This window comes from Ctenocephalides felis, unplaced genomic scaffold (genome assembly GCF_003426905.1).
Source record: "Ctenocephalides felis isolate EL2017-DRISC unplaced genomic scaffold, ASM342690v1 CF-g0.4_SCAFFOLD_03570, whole genome shotgun sequence".
Lineage (NCBI taxonomy): Eukaryota > Metazoa > Arthropoda > Insecta > Siphonaptera > Pulicidae > Ctenocephalides > Ctenocephalides felis.
The window spans coordinates 16,075,646-16,087,785 of record NW_020539724.1 but is presented as its reverse complement, the minus strand read 5'-3'; the positions used below and the strand labels follow the sequence as shown (position 1 = coordinate 16,087,785).

The 12,140-nt window shown below is 30.2% G+C and overlaps 4 protein-coding genes across 4 annotated transcripts; 3 read left to right on the top strand and 1 right to left on the bottom strand.

Annotated features, from left to right (window-relative positions):
- Positions 1 to 1,069: 1,069 nt before the first annotated feature.
- On the top strand, positions 1,070 to 3,141 carry LOC113383454 (spermatogenesis-defective protein 39 homolog). Its single transcript, XM_026621719.1, has 8 exons — positions 1,070 to 1,223; positions 1,289 to 1,454; positions 1,652 to 1,875; positions 1,942 to 2,078; positions 2,145 to 2,172; positions 2,251 to 2,392; positions 2,668 to 2,906; positions 2,980 to 3,141. Exons 1-8 carry the CDS (start codon positions 1,149 to 1,151, stop codon positions 3,139 to 3,141), a joined length of 1,173 nt encoding a protein of 390 aa, XP_026477504.1. The 5' UTR covers positions 1,070 to 1,148.
- Positions 3,142 to 3,211: 70 nt separating this feature from the next.
- On the bottom strand, positions 3,212 to 4,153 carry LOC113383453 (ubiquinone biosynthesis protein COQ4 homolog, mitochondrial). Its single transcript, XM_026621718.1, has 3 exons — positions 3,936 to 4,153; positions 3,528 to 3,867; positions 3,212 to 3,460 (listed from the first exon to the last, which is right to left on the bottom strand). The coding sequence occupies exons 1-3, from the start codon at positions 4,151 to 4,153 to the stop codon at positions 3,212 to 3,214; spliced, it is 807 nt and encodes a 268-aa protein (XP_026477503.1).
- Positions 4,154 to 5,091: 938 nt separating this feature from the next.
- On the top strand, positions 5,092 to 8,646 carry LOC113382783 (ubiquilin-1). Its single transcript, XM_026621012.1, has 8 exons — positions 5,092 to 5,272; positions 5,380 to 5,566; positions 5,877 to 6,118; positions 6,474 to 6,717; positions 6,797 to 6,963; positions 7,055 to 7,279; positions 7,479 to 7,794; positions 8,272 to 8,646. The coding sequence occupies exons 1-8, from the start codon at positions 5,171 to 5,173 to the stop codon at positions 8,346 to 8,348; spliced, it is 1,560 nt and encodes a 519-aa protein (XP_026476797.1). The 5' UTR covers positions 5,092 to 5,170; the 3' UTR covers positions 8,349 to 8,646.
- Positions 8,647 to 8,676: 30 nt separating this feature from the next.
- LOC113383452 (venom allergen 5-like) lies at positions 8,677 to 11,560 on the top strand. Its single transcript, XM_026621717.1, has 5 exons — positions 8,677 to 8,708; positions 9,513 to 9,675; positions 9,789 to 9,944; positions 11,122 to 11,214; positions 11,294 to 11,560. The coding sequence occupies exons 1-5, from the start codon at positions 8,677 to 8,679 to the stop codon at positions 11,558 to 11,560; spliced, it is 711 nt and encodes a 236-aa protein (XP_026477502.1).
- The last annotated feature ends 580 nt before the right edge of the window (positions 11,561 to 12,140 follow it).

The following is a 12,140-nucleotide window of genomic DNA, read 5'->3' as shown; positions in this document are numbered from 1 at the left end:
TTCTAAAAGTATAGAAATTGGATATATAAATGTATATGTTGATTTTTCCATCATTTTATATAAACTAGCTGCCGTAGTTTGTATGAAAAATGGATATATAAATATATATATTGATTTTTCTATCGTTATATATGATCTAGCTGCCTTAGTTTGTATGGGAATTGGATATATAAATGTATATATTGATTTTTCCATCATCATATATGGCCTAACTGCATGAGTCTGTATGTAAATTGAATATATAAATGTATATATTAATTTTTCCATCATTTTATATAGACTAGCTGCCTTAGTTTGCATGGAAATTGTATATATAAATGTATATATTGATTTTTCCATCATTAAATGTGGCCTAACTGCATGGGTCTGTATGTAAATTGGATATATAAATGTATATATTAGTTTTTCCATCATTATATAAGACCTAGCTGTCGTAGTTTATATGAAAATTGGATATATAAATGTAAATATTGATTTTTCCATCATTATTTATGGGGCTGTTGTCGTAGTTTGTTTGGAAATTGGATATATAAATGTATATATTGATTTTACATCATTATATATGGACTAGCTGCCTTAGTTTGCATGAAAATTGGATATATAAAAGTATATATTGGTTTTTCCATCATTATATTTGGACAAGCTGCCTTAGTTTGCATGAAAATTGGATATATAAATGTATATATTGATTTTTACACCGTTATATATGATGTAGTTGCCTTGGTTTGTATGGGAATTGGATATATAAATGTATATATTGATTTTTCCATCATTATATATGGGGCAGTTGTCGTAGTTTGTTTGGAAATTGCATATATAAATGTATATATTGATATTTCTCCTAAGCCGGGACCATAATTGTATATAATAGCGTATAAAGGAATCCAATGGGAATCATCTAAGATTCCTAAGCAATTGCATGCAGCGCCTCTATGAAAAATCGTTCCCAATTCGTGAGGAACTACGTAGTGACTACCGGGTTCATATGGTTCTGTGTCAGATGTCGCCACCGCCTAAAATAACCGCCGTGAATGTAAGAATATTAATATTTGACTTTTCTGTACATCTGTCAAAAATCAAGATCAAACGTTTTCAACTGAGAATGTTTTATTATTGTCTTTCATTTACATAAATACTATTTTAGAAAAATGTCAGGCCCATCAGAAGATTCAGATTACTGGGAAGTGTCGCGAGTGCAAGCATTTAGTTTTGATGATGAACATGTAAGCTATAAAACTTTGTTTTTAATTTATGCAATTCTATTTTATGTAAATATCTTATATTGTAGGAAATTAAATTTAGCACTCTGGACAATAGTCAACCTTTTGAGCAATTAGCAATGCGAATAAGAGCTGATATATCTAATGAAATTGATGTAAAAGACACACAACCCACACTGTTCTCGACTAATATTCCACTGCACACTATTATTAGTGATGATGCTTTACAATGCAGTTAGTACAATTTTTCGACCTCATTAAGAATAGAAATTTGTAAAGTATTGTTGAGAAAGTAAATAATGAAGTGCTAATCTATTGCAAATAGATTTCATTAAAAATCTTTTTCATTGCTAAACCAATTTTACGAATTCAACAAAAGAAGAATAGTTTGGTCTTAAATTTTAAGTATTTATCAAGTTATTTGCTTTCAGTATTACAAGTACAATCTGGAGAAAGTGCTAATAATTCTGTAAGGTCTAACGATAAGTTTAAACGTTGCCTTGATGATATAACCCAAGGACCGGCTCCCTGTGATCTGCTGAAATTTGTATTATTTCAAAGACCTTTTGTTTTAGAAAATTGTAAAAGTTTGAACGATAAAATATCTATATTAGATGAGGCTATTAAATTTGGTGATGGAGATTCTATTCTAATGGTAAAATTGTAATATATTTTTGCAAAGAAAACTTAAATTATAGTTTGATTTCAAGTGATTATTTAGGCTGTACTCTGGATTCAAAAGACTGTGAATAGAAAGATTTTTCAAGATGTTTTGCGTACAAGAACGCTTGCTGTTCAAAATTATATTTCATACCTAATTGATAGAAATCAAAGCAGCGCACTAACAGATTTATTAGTGTTGGTATAACAATGGATTTATCTAATATCATTTTAATTGATTGTTAATTATGACTTTTATTACAGTATGCTTGGAAAATCAAATGAAACAGTGGTAAGAAAATGTGTTAATTAGCAATGCAATTATTATCTTTGTAAATAACTTGATAATGAATATATTTGTTTATTTCAGACGCATCAGTTTCAATTAATCATGTCACAACCACTTCAAACTAGACTGAAAAAACTCAATATGTTATACACAAGTCATTGTACACAACCTAATGTTTGCAGCTTTATTGCAAATACTATTGCAAAATATATTAGTTTGCTTGGTAAACTTTATAATATTATATATTTTTATAAACAAGAAATATTAGATGTTACAATATATCAGACAAAGTATTTTTATCAATAAAATAGTTAAAATATATATTAATAGAAATCAGTTGGTCTCAATTCCAGATTTTGCATAAGTTAAAATTTTACTATTTTTTATGACTCTTTTGAGAAAAGCGTAATACTTTTGTAGAAAAAAATTTATTTAATAGTATAATGTTTTTATTCATTTATTCATCATATTACTTTTTTATTTGTTTTTTTTTTTTAGAGTGGCAGGTAGAAAATTCTATAAGATGTACTACAAATTCTTTAGGATTAACAGTGATTCAAGTTTTATATTGGTTGTGTATGAATCATTGGAATGATCATGATACAGGTAGTAAATATGATCCTAAAGTATTTGCAAAACTCCAACACATTTCTTCTATGCAATATGATTGGACTGTAATATTGGCCCGAAGTATTAAACAGGATTGGCATTCCATAAGAACACTGTATATAAAAACAGTAAGTTGATGTATTTGGGTTGATTCTGTCTATTTTTAAAGATTATAACTTATTTCATATAATTGTGTTATAGGGCTTTCTAAAGAAAAGACAAGTTTCTACTCCTATTCCAATAGATAAACTTATTTTGCAATTACATAAGCTGGAAGCCCCAATCGATCTTTTAGAAGAACTTCTGAATTTTTTATCAGAGCCTAAAAAAACTATTGTAACCAGAGCAATAAGTGCAATATAGCATTGAATAAAATATATTTTATTTGATAAAAAATATAATAACTATTTTAAATAAATATGGTATTACAATTTTATTTAGGAAGTTTTAACATTTCTATATTTAACTCTCTTCTTAAATCATCAATTGGCTGATCCCATCGTTTTTCCCAATATATACACATAAGAGGTGGCATCGCTTGGCCAACTTTTATTGCCCATGGCAAGTAATAGTTTTTGTACATCATTCTCTGTTTGGGACGTAATCTCAAAGCACCAAAAAGTGCTCCACCTATACACATGGGTAATTCGTTATTTAAAGCTTCTATCCATTTTACTGTTACCTGCAAGATATTGTATATAAAATATAATTTTGGAGTATAATTTCTTAATTAAAATAAGTAAACCTACTTCACCCAGCATATGTGTTGGCATTCCAAGTACAGCATGATAAAGATCATGGCATTCCCTATATCTTTGCATAACATATCCTAATTCAACATCATCTAAAAACTGAACAGTTAATCTTGAATCAGGTGTCACTTTATTATCTTCTAAAAATTTATAATATATTTGACCAAATGTATTGGCAGGTAAATTTTTTAAAGCCTTCAGATCTACTGTTTTCGAATTAATTCGTGGCCTATCTTTAAGAACTGCATTGCCTTCTGAACAATTCCTCATTTTGTCATAAATGTTTGATAAAGCCTTTTGTCCAGAAACTTCACCTAAGCATGCTATCATGTCATGTCTGCACTGAAATAGGTGCATATTTAGAAGTTTAAAAAATCATTTGTATATTAAGAACTACTTTGGCACCTGTGTGGATCGACTAAAGAAGCCACTGCACTTCCCAAGCTTAACAGATTCTTTTGAAAAGGAGTTGTGGAGATACGATTATTCCAAAATTCATTTTCAAACAAATCTGGTTCTCCATCAATTTTAGTATTTTCAATATCATTGTGCAAAAAAGAAACTCTAATAGGGAATAATAACTTTGGAGGTCTACGAACTAATACCGTGCAGAAAAAAGACATTATTTTTTATATACTAGCAGAAATACAATTATAAAAATATTTATAAACTCGATCTCAAAGTGACATCTTCATTTGACAGTTGTTGATAATCCCTGTTATCATGGCTAAAGATAATTATAAATATTTTGTTTACGTTAAAATTACGTTTAATTCCTCTATTATTTTAAATGATAATACGTTTATAGTTCATAGTTTTTCTTTATAAATCAAATTAGTGAAAGTATTTAATATTGGACTCTCGTGGATTAGGTTTGCATTACACATACCCTTCTTTTATCTAGGGAGGGCATTACATATTGCCCTTGTAAGTCTTATGGTTATATCTTATATTCTTATATATCTCCAACAAATCTTTTTGCTTTGAACAAAAAATGATAAACATCAGTAAGATTGATAAAATTTAGATTTTCTAATTGAATTTCGCGCCTTTGACTTCGTCTCATTATTCAAATAGCGGCAGCCATTTGTTTTAACTTGATTTTGACAGCTCCTGATACCTCATGACACCTCATGAAGTACGCGTCTTTAGGAAAATTGCAAGCAGGTGCATAAAAAAGTAAATAACCCTAATGCCTACAGTCGAGATACTACAAGACCTAATGACCTAAGGTCTATTCCTCGACTGCTACGTGAGCTCTAACTGTCTACAAATCCCACCCTAGACAAGCTAAGAATCAATATTCTTCTATAATTTCTATAATTATTTAATTATTGCTTTCTCGACATCAAAAATAAACGGGTACTTCAAAAATATTATTGTCAGAATTGTAGAATAGACCTTAAACATCTCTTTTATCAATCATTTTAAATGTGAGATTCAAGTAGGCTTGTCAAAATCGGCTACTTTTATTTTACTAGATTACTAGATTAAAATTTATTGTCAAATTGTTACCAACTTCGCGCAAATTCTGTGTATGACGTTTTGATTTGACGTTTAGTAATAATCTCAATAAGTTCAGTTGGGCAACACTATCACTTTGGCAATGTAAAAAGTTTCAGTCATCGTAAGCCGACATAATGGCGGAAAATCAAGAAACTTCTAAGAAAATTAATGTCACTGTTAAAACACCAAAAGAGAAACAAACAGTGGAAGTTGAGGAAGATGCCGAAATTAAAGACGTATGTGTTTGAAATCAATTATGTTTATTAAATGTCATATTTTTTCGCAATACATATCGATGATGCATCATAATTTTCAATCTAATCTGCATAATTATTATTTCCAGTTCAAAACTTTGGTTGCTCAGAAATTCAACGCAGAACCTGAGCAATTATGTCTTATTTTTGCGGGAAAGATAATGAAGGATACTGATACTTTGAAAGGTCACAATATTAAGGATGGTCTTACTGTACATTTAGTTATCAAAACTCCTCCAAGGCCTGAGCCAGAAAGGGCAGCTCAGAGACCTCCAGGTACTTAAAAGACCTTGATAATATAATGGAAACAGTTTATTTTGACGATGATATTTCATCATCACATGTTTGTTTACCATGACACATTGTGCAATTATAAAACCATGTGTATTAATCATTTTTTGCTATTTTATTTATATCTGAAATAATAGAGTTTTTTTTATCAATGTGTAGATATAAATGTTATGTAATTATTTTGATATGAATAATACTGGTGCACAAAAATTAAGACAGTACATATAACTATAACCTTAATTTCAATTAGTTTTGATATTTGAAATTTATTCCAATATTTTAAATTTTGTTTCAGCTGATATCAGTGCGACACCTTTTGGATTAAATTCACTAGGAGGTTTAGTTGGATTAGAGTCATTGGGTTTAGGTCAAGGTTCATTCATGGATTTACAAGCACGGATGCAAAATGAACTCATGACTAACCCCGATATGTTAAGAAATGTTTTAGATAATCCACTTGTTCAGCAGTTGATGAATGATCCTGAGAACATGAGAACCTTAATTACATCTAATCCTCAAATGCAAGATTTAATGCAAGTTAGTATCATTTGGTCTTAATTTATAATTTGGAAACAATATCTTTGAAGTTGCTATTTGCTATTTCAAAATATTATATATTTTAATACGATTATTTTAATAAGTATATCTTGAATATAAAAACCAAATGACAAATAAAATAATTGATATTTGCAAATTTTAATGTACATGTTTAAATATAATTCGTTAGTCAACTGCTGTTTTTTTTTCATAAGGATGAAAGGCTGTGTTTTATATACTTGATAATATAAATTTTTTACGCTCTACTTCAAGGTTACTTTTTAATTATTTTGATCAAACAATATGTACAATTATTTTCCTAATAAGTAATATGTAAAATAATCTCAATTACTAGCGCAATCCAGAGATTTCTCACATGCTCAACAATCCTGAGTTGCTCCGTCAAACCATGGAATTAGCTCGAAATCCATCAATGTTGCAAGAATTGACTAGATCTCAAGATCGTGCTATGTCAAATCTTGAGAGTGCCCCAGGTGGCTATAATGCACTACAGAGAATGTATCGTGATGTTCAGGAACCTTTACTAAATGCTGCTACAGAGGGTTTGAGCCGACATTCCTTTAGTAATACTAACACAAGTAAATTTTTTATGTCAAACCATGAGATTTAATTATTTATTGCTTGCAAATATTTAAAACATCTTATTATTATAATTAGGTAGTGGAGGTTCTGACAACAATCCACAGCAAGGTACAGAAAATCGAGCTCCTCTGCCAAATCCTTGGGGCTCAAGTGAAGGAGGGGGAGGCAGTCAAGGATCCAATACGAATACTGCACGCAGTCCTCTATTGAATCCACCAGGGTTGCAAAGTTTAATGCAACAAGTATGTTTTTAAAGATATCATTAAGTTTAATTATTTTATTCTTTTTGTTACATTTAACATAGTTCTACAGGTAATTTTTTTTTTTTGATAGATGGCAGAAAATCCTCAAATGATGCAATCAATGTTGAATGCGCCATACATGCGTACTTTAATGGAAGCTTTGTCACGTGATCCGGCTATGGCTTCTAATTTATTGGGTCAGAGCCCTTTGCTAGCTGGTAATCCACAATTGCAGCAGCAGATGTCTGGAATGATGCCACAATTATTGCAGCAAATGCAAAATCCTGAGGTCCAGAGCATGATGTCTAACCCCCAAGTAAGTTAACAATAATAGAGCTTATGTAATCAAATATATTGCAAGAAATATCTGATATATGATGTGATTATTAGCATTTTCTAATTATTGAATAACTTTTTATTATTTTAAAGCAGGAAGCAACAAATAAAATGCCTACACTTAATATAATTATAATACCATGCATATTGAATGTTGAACTTTACTTTTTATTTCACAGGCCTTAAATGCGATAATGCAGATTCAACAAGGAATGGAGCAACTAAATGCTGTAGCCCCTGGTTTAATGAGTGGATTAGGAACACGCCCTCCTACAGAAACCGGAACCACAACACCACTTCCTACAACAGGCTCGGCAACTTCTACACCAGGTCAGGGAGCTCCTAATTCAGATGTCTTTTCCCAATTTATGTCTCGTATGATGGGATCAATGGCATCAGGCAATAATCCTGATATACCACCGGAAGAACGATATAGCTCACAATTGGAACAACTATCAGCTATGGGATTTGTTAACAGGGAAGCTAATTTACAAGGTAAACAAAAAATACATACTTATATTATTAGTTACAGCTTTTCATTTCTTCCATTGTTTTAAATAGTATGTTATGTATGGTAATGCAAAATGAAATGAGAAATTATGAGACACTTCCATGAATTGAATATTCTTCACTACTGATGTTTTATAATAAAATATTTTTAATTACAAATTTGTCTATGAATTTACAATCATAGGCTAGATAAAATACTTAAATTGATTATTGTCAGGAGCTGGTACTGGTCAGTTATCCTTCCATTATATATTTGCCAAAAATGTTATATTTTATATCTATATTACTATAATAAATACAAAAAAAAATCATTTGGTTTTAAGGAAAAGCAATAAAACTAGAAGTATTCTTTTATTTTTGCTGTTCTTTGTTTTTGTATTTGTAATAGTATTATTACTACTATCTTTTATATCATTTTATTATATTCTAATTATTCATGTCATGTTTATTTTTTTATTTCAGCTCTCGTTGCCACTTTTGGAGATATAAATGCAGCAGTTGAACGACTCTTGGCTTTGGGACAACTGTCCATGAGCTAACAATCCGAACTCTGTAAAAAAATTAATTACAAGTATTTTGTAACATGATCTTATTTGATTGTTCTTGGGAACACATTATTTTGTTAGTATATAAAACTGCATGTCATATTTTTTCAATATTAATTGGTTTGTTTGGTTATAAGTTGTAATGTTTATCATGTTACAAAATCTATATAAACTAAACTGGATAATATTGGTTAATTTGACGTTAAGTTATATAAATGTTCCAAAAATGAATGTTATAATATATGAATATGCACAAACTTGTGTGATTGAACACCTGTTTATTTTGCATAATGATTACATACTACGACATAGCAAGCTAGAGATGTCTAAATATATTAAATTAATTGCCTTGAGGTAAGTATCCTAAAATTTGAAAAAAGAATTACATTCCATTGATTTATATGGTTGACAATATAAAAAATATCATTAAATCACCGTAATGTAATAATGAAAAGTTACCTAGTTTGTTTTTGTATCATTGAATTATATTAACTAATCTTATTGGTGTATAATAAAATTTGGAAATTAAAGATTATTTTGAAACTGGAATCGTTTAGTTTTCACAATTATCAAATTTTATTATTAGTTTCAGATTTTGCCAATATCCTATTCATTGTATTCATGGACATAAATGCATAGGATACACAATCTGATGTTGCATAACAAAAGAGTATTTAATCATTTAAAAAATTGTGTTTCTTTTTTATAAAAACAAAAAGAAAATCTATCCAGTACTGACAGTTATGTTAAATATATAATTACACATGTATTAATTACGCAGCATGATTTATTACTTTACTATTATAATTCTTATGATAAGTGTCTTTGATAGCAAGATACTAGGTGAAAAATTTCGACAACCGTTGTCTAATGGCACTAAAAAAATTGATTATTGCAACTACCCCTGTCAATTGAGCAATGGAACAGTATTGGATGTTAATAATTATTTGTGCGAGAGGAGTTTGAGAAAATCTCAAGCAAAATCGGAACAATGTATGTGAGTATTGTACATCTTATTAATACTAAATAGGTAAGTCTAACAATGTATAGTTAATACAAACATGTATTAGTCTATAGACGACTCTCGTACACACAGGTCGCTAAGAAGATGTCAAAAGGGTTGATTGTAAAACTGAAATATATATATTTTTTTTACAGAAAGCGTGGGTTTCATGAAATACCACACACCGATTCTATTCGTATGTTGATGTTGCAAGCCCACAACGCGGTCCGAAATAGAGTTGCTCTTTCAAGAGCTGTTGGTCCAGTAGCTGATATGAATGCACTGGCTTGGGATTATGAATTAGAGGAGATGGCACGGGTATGAGATTTTGAAAATTTAAATATGTTAACATAACATGAATTTCTCTTTCAATCTTGCCCTGATATACTCTAAGCAATTATTCAAGATTTAAAAATTAACCGTTTTTTCAGATGCGTCTTACAGATTGCGAAGAAACGCCAACTATATGCCCTATGAATTTATATAATGATGACATGGTTTTGGCTGGTGAAAATTCTTTAACAATATATTCTCTAGTCTTCCCAAAACATTTTGCTTCACAAGTTTTAAGGCAATGGTTTTTTCAGGTATGAAAAGCATATTGTGATAGATGATATGGTCATTACATCATTTTATAATTCAATCAAATTTATATTCATGCTTAGGTCAATTTATTGATCTAATTTTTTTTTATAATATTCTTTTAACTTAATTTTAAATTGATTCTCTTCTTTGATCATCTTTATTTCTTTCGGAAACCCATTGAGTAATTTTATAGCACTCCAAATAGTGTTCCCCCTGGTTTTTATTCGTTTTAGATGATAATTTTCCTGTTGTCTAGTATTATGCTTATGTATTTTCTTTATTTACAAAAGTTGTGTATTTCCTCTTATTTACAAAAGTTTTTAACTTCCCGTAGGGCAAGTTATAGTATCGCAAAAAAATCGAAAATGAAAATTTTTGCATTTCTCGACGTTTCAAAGGTTTCTGAATATTTTGGCATACCTTAGAAAAAATGGATGTATGTGTGTGTGTGTGTGTGTGCGTGTGTGTATGTATGTGCGGATACAAATTTTCGTCGACGATTTCGGGAACACTGATCAACCGATTTGAATAATTCAAAAAACATTCGATTCGTATTGATAAGGAGACGTGCTGATTAGTTTTTGGCGAAGTCAGGTCTAGCCGTTCCGAAGATACGGGGCAAAAAGTGCCGAAAACGGTAACTCAGTTTTTAAGAGAACGGAGCATCCGATTTCAATAATTCAAAAAACATTTTACTTGTATTGACAAGGTGAAGAACCGATCAAATTTTTATAAAGGCTGGTCTAGCGGTTTCGGAGATCTAATGAAAAAAGTAAAAAAAATGCCATTTGGCGGTCAAAAATGATCATTAGGCATATGCACATCAAATTATCAGATATTTTATAGAGATTTTAACAATAAGTATAATTTTGGTTTACATTCCTATGGGTTCCCTACCAATGTTTACGCGTTAGACGTCGACGTGGCGCTTACGCGGTTTGATATTTCGTCTTTATGCAGTTAAAGCAGTACGATTGCTTTGAAAAAAAGTTTAGATCTTTCAAAACATGTCAAAAAAATTTAAAAAAAAATTTTTTTTCGAAAAAAAGTAATTTTTTGTCTAATTGTTTGTCAAAAATCTTATTTTTTCGAAGTAATAGAAAGAAAAAATAATAATTTTTGGTACAGGAAGTTCCAGCAATCCACTTACAGCTAGTTATTGTTCTTATATTCTAGTAGGCTCGCTACACAAGACTGTACGATTTGGAAAATGGATTATTACCAAGCCATGCAAATGCATTTACACAAGTTGCTTGGAGTTTATCCAAAAGGGTTTGTATTTAGAATTTCAAGATTATTACAAATTATTTGAGACAGGTTTAAGTTTATGTATAATGCTATACATTTCTAGGTGGGTTGTGCTGCAAACAAATTCAGATATCCTAGGAAGGGATATCGTATGCTTTGTTATTATATGCCCGCTGGCAACGTGGTTAAACAACCGGTATTTGAAAGAGGAATTGTTTGCACAGATTGCGAAGGAGTACCTTGTAGTAAACTTTATATTGGATTGTGCGGAAGATTCACGAATTTACCAAATATCAGTTCTCATTTTGTGTTGATACCATTGATGTATTTTGTTGCATCATTTATAATAAAGATTATAAATGTCGATTAATAATAAAGTTTTGCATGATATTATTACTAACTTCCGAAAAAGTGTACTTTTTTACCGGAAAATCCGGTTGGATAGTTTCCAAGTTTCCTCAACGTTTCAAGTCGTTCTGAGTCGTTTACCACCAAAATTGGAAATTTGTATGTGTATTTATATGTTTATGTGAGTCGAAATTTAGTCTTTCATCGTTTTCTCAAAAACGTCGGAATCTATTTCAAAAATTTAAAGTTCTTTTGTTGAATCTCGGTAAGAACTAATCTTGATTATTTTTTTTTGTGCGATTGGTCGAGCTGTTTCTTTAGAAGTTGCAGAAAAATGCAAAAAGAATCGTCAACGTTTTAGGAACAAATCTTTAACCAATTTTGAAAATTTAAAAGTTTTTGAAAAGATATTTGGAAATTGCGGTGATTGGCTCTTGGTAATGACTAGTCAGGCCAATTCTTTGTGATTATTTGCTGAATTTTGATCACAGCTCATCACCATTGATAACATACTTAGGGGACGTTAATTAATCACGTGGACCTTAAAGGAAAAGGGAAGGGTTGACAAAAAATTACAAAATGTCACTTGGAAAGGGGTAGAG

Excerpts from the sequence above, each read along its gene's own strand:
- LOC113383454 (XM_026621719.1), top strand. The coding sequence starts at position 1,149 with ATGTCAGGCCCATCAGAAGATTCAGATTACTGGGAAGTGTCGCGAGTG. Across the intron at positions 1,224-1,288 it reads TTAGTTTTGATGATGAACAT|GAAATTAAATTTAGCACTCT; the intron begins GTAAGCTATAAA and ends CTTATATTGTAG. Across the intron at positions 1,455-1,651 it reads TGATGATGCTTTACAATGCA|TATTACAAGTACAATCTGGA; the intron begins GTTAGTACAATT and ends ATTTGCTTTCAG.
- LOC113383453 (XM_026621718.1), bottom strand. The coding sequence starts at position 4,153 with ATGTCTTTTTTCTGCACGGTATTAGTTCGTAGACCTCCAAAGTTATTA. Across the intron at positions 3,868-3,935 it reads TCTTTAGTCGATCCACACAG|ACATGACATGATAGCATGCT; the intron begins GTGCCAAAGTAG and ends ATTTCAGTGCAG. Across the intron at positions 3,461-3,527 it reads CAACACATATGCTGGGTGAA|GTAACAGTAAAATGGATAGA; the intron begins GTAGGTTTACTT and ends AATATCTTGCAG.
- LOC113382783 (XM_026621012.1), top strand. The coding sequence starts at position 5,171 with ATGGCGGAAAATCAAGAAACTTCTAAGAAAATTAATGTCACTGTTAAA. Across the intron at positions 5,567-5,876 it reads GGCAGCTCAGAGACCTCCAG|CTGATATCAGTGCGACACCT; the intron begins GTACTTAAAAGA and ends ATTTTGTTTCAG. Across the intron at positions 6,718-6,796 it reads CTTTAGTAATACTAACACAA|GTAGTGGAGGTTCTGACAAC; the intron begins GTAAATTTTTTA and ends TATTATAATTAG.
- LOC113383452 (XM_026621717.1), top strand. The coding sequence starts at position 8,677 with ATGTCTAAATATATTAAATTAATTGCCTTGAG. Across the intron at positions 8,709-9,512 it reads ATTAAATTAATTGCCTTGAG|AAAGCGTGGGTTTCATGAAA; the intron begins GTAAGTATCCTA and ends TTTTTTTTACAG. Across the intron at positions 9,676-9,788 it reads AATTAGAGGAGATGGCACGG|ATGCGTCTTACAGATTGCGA; the intron begins GTATGAGATTTT and ends CCGTTTTTTCAG.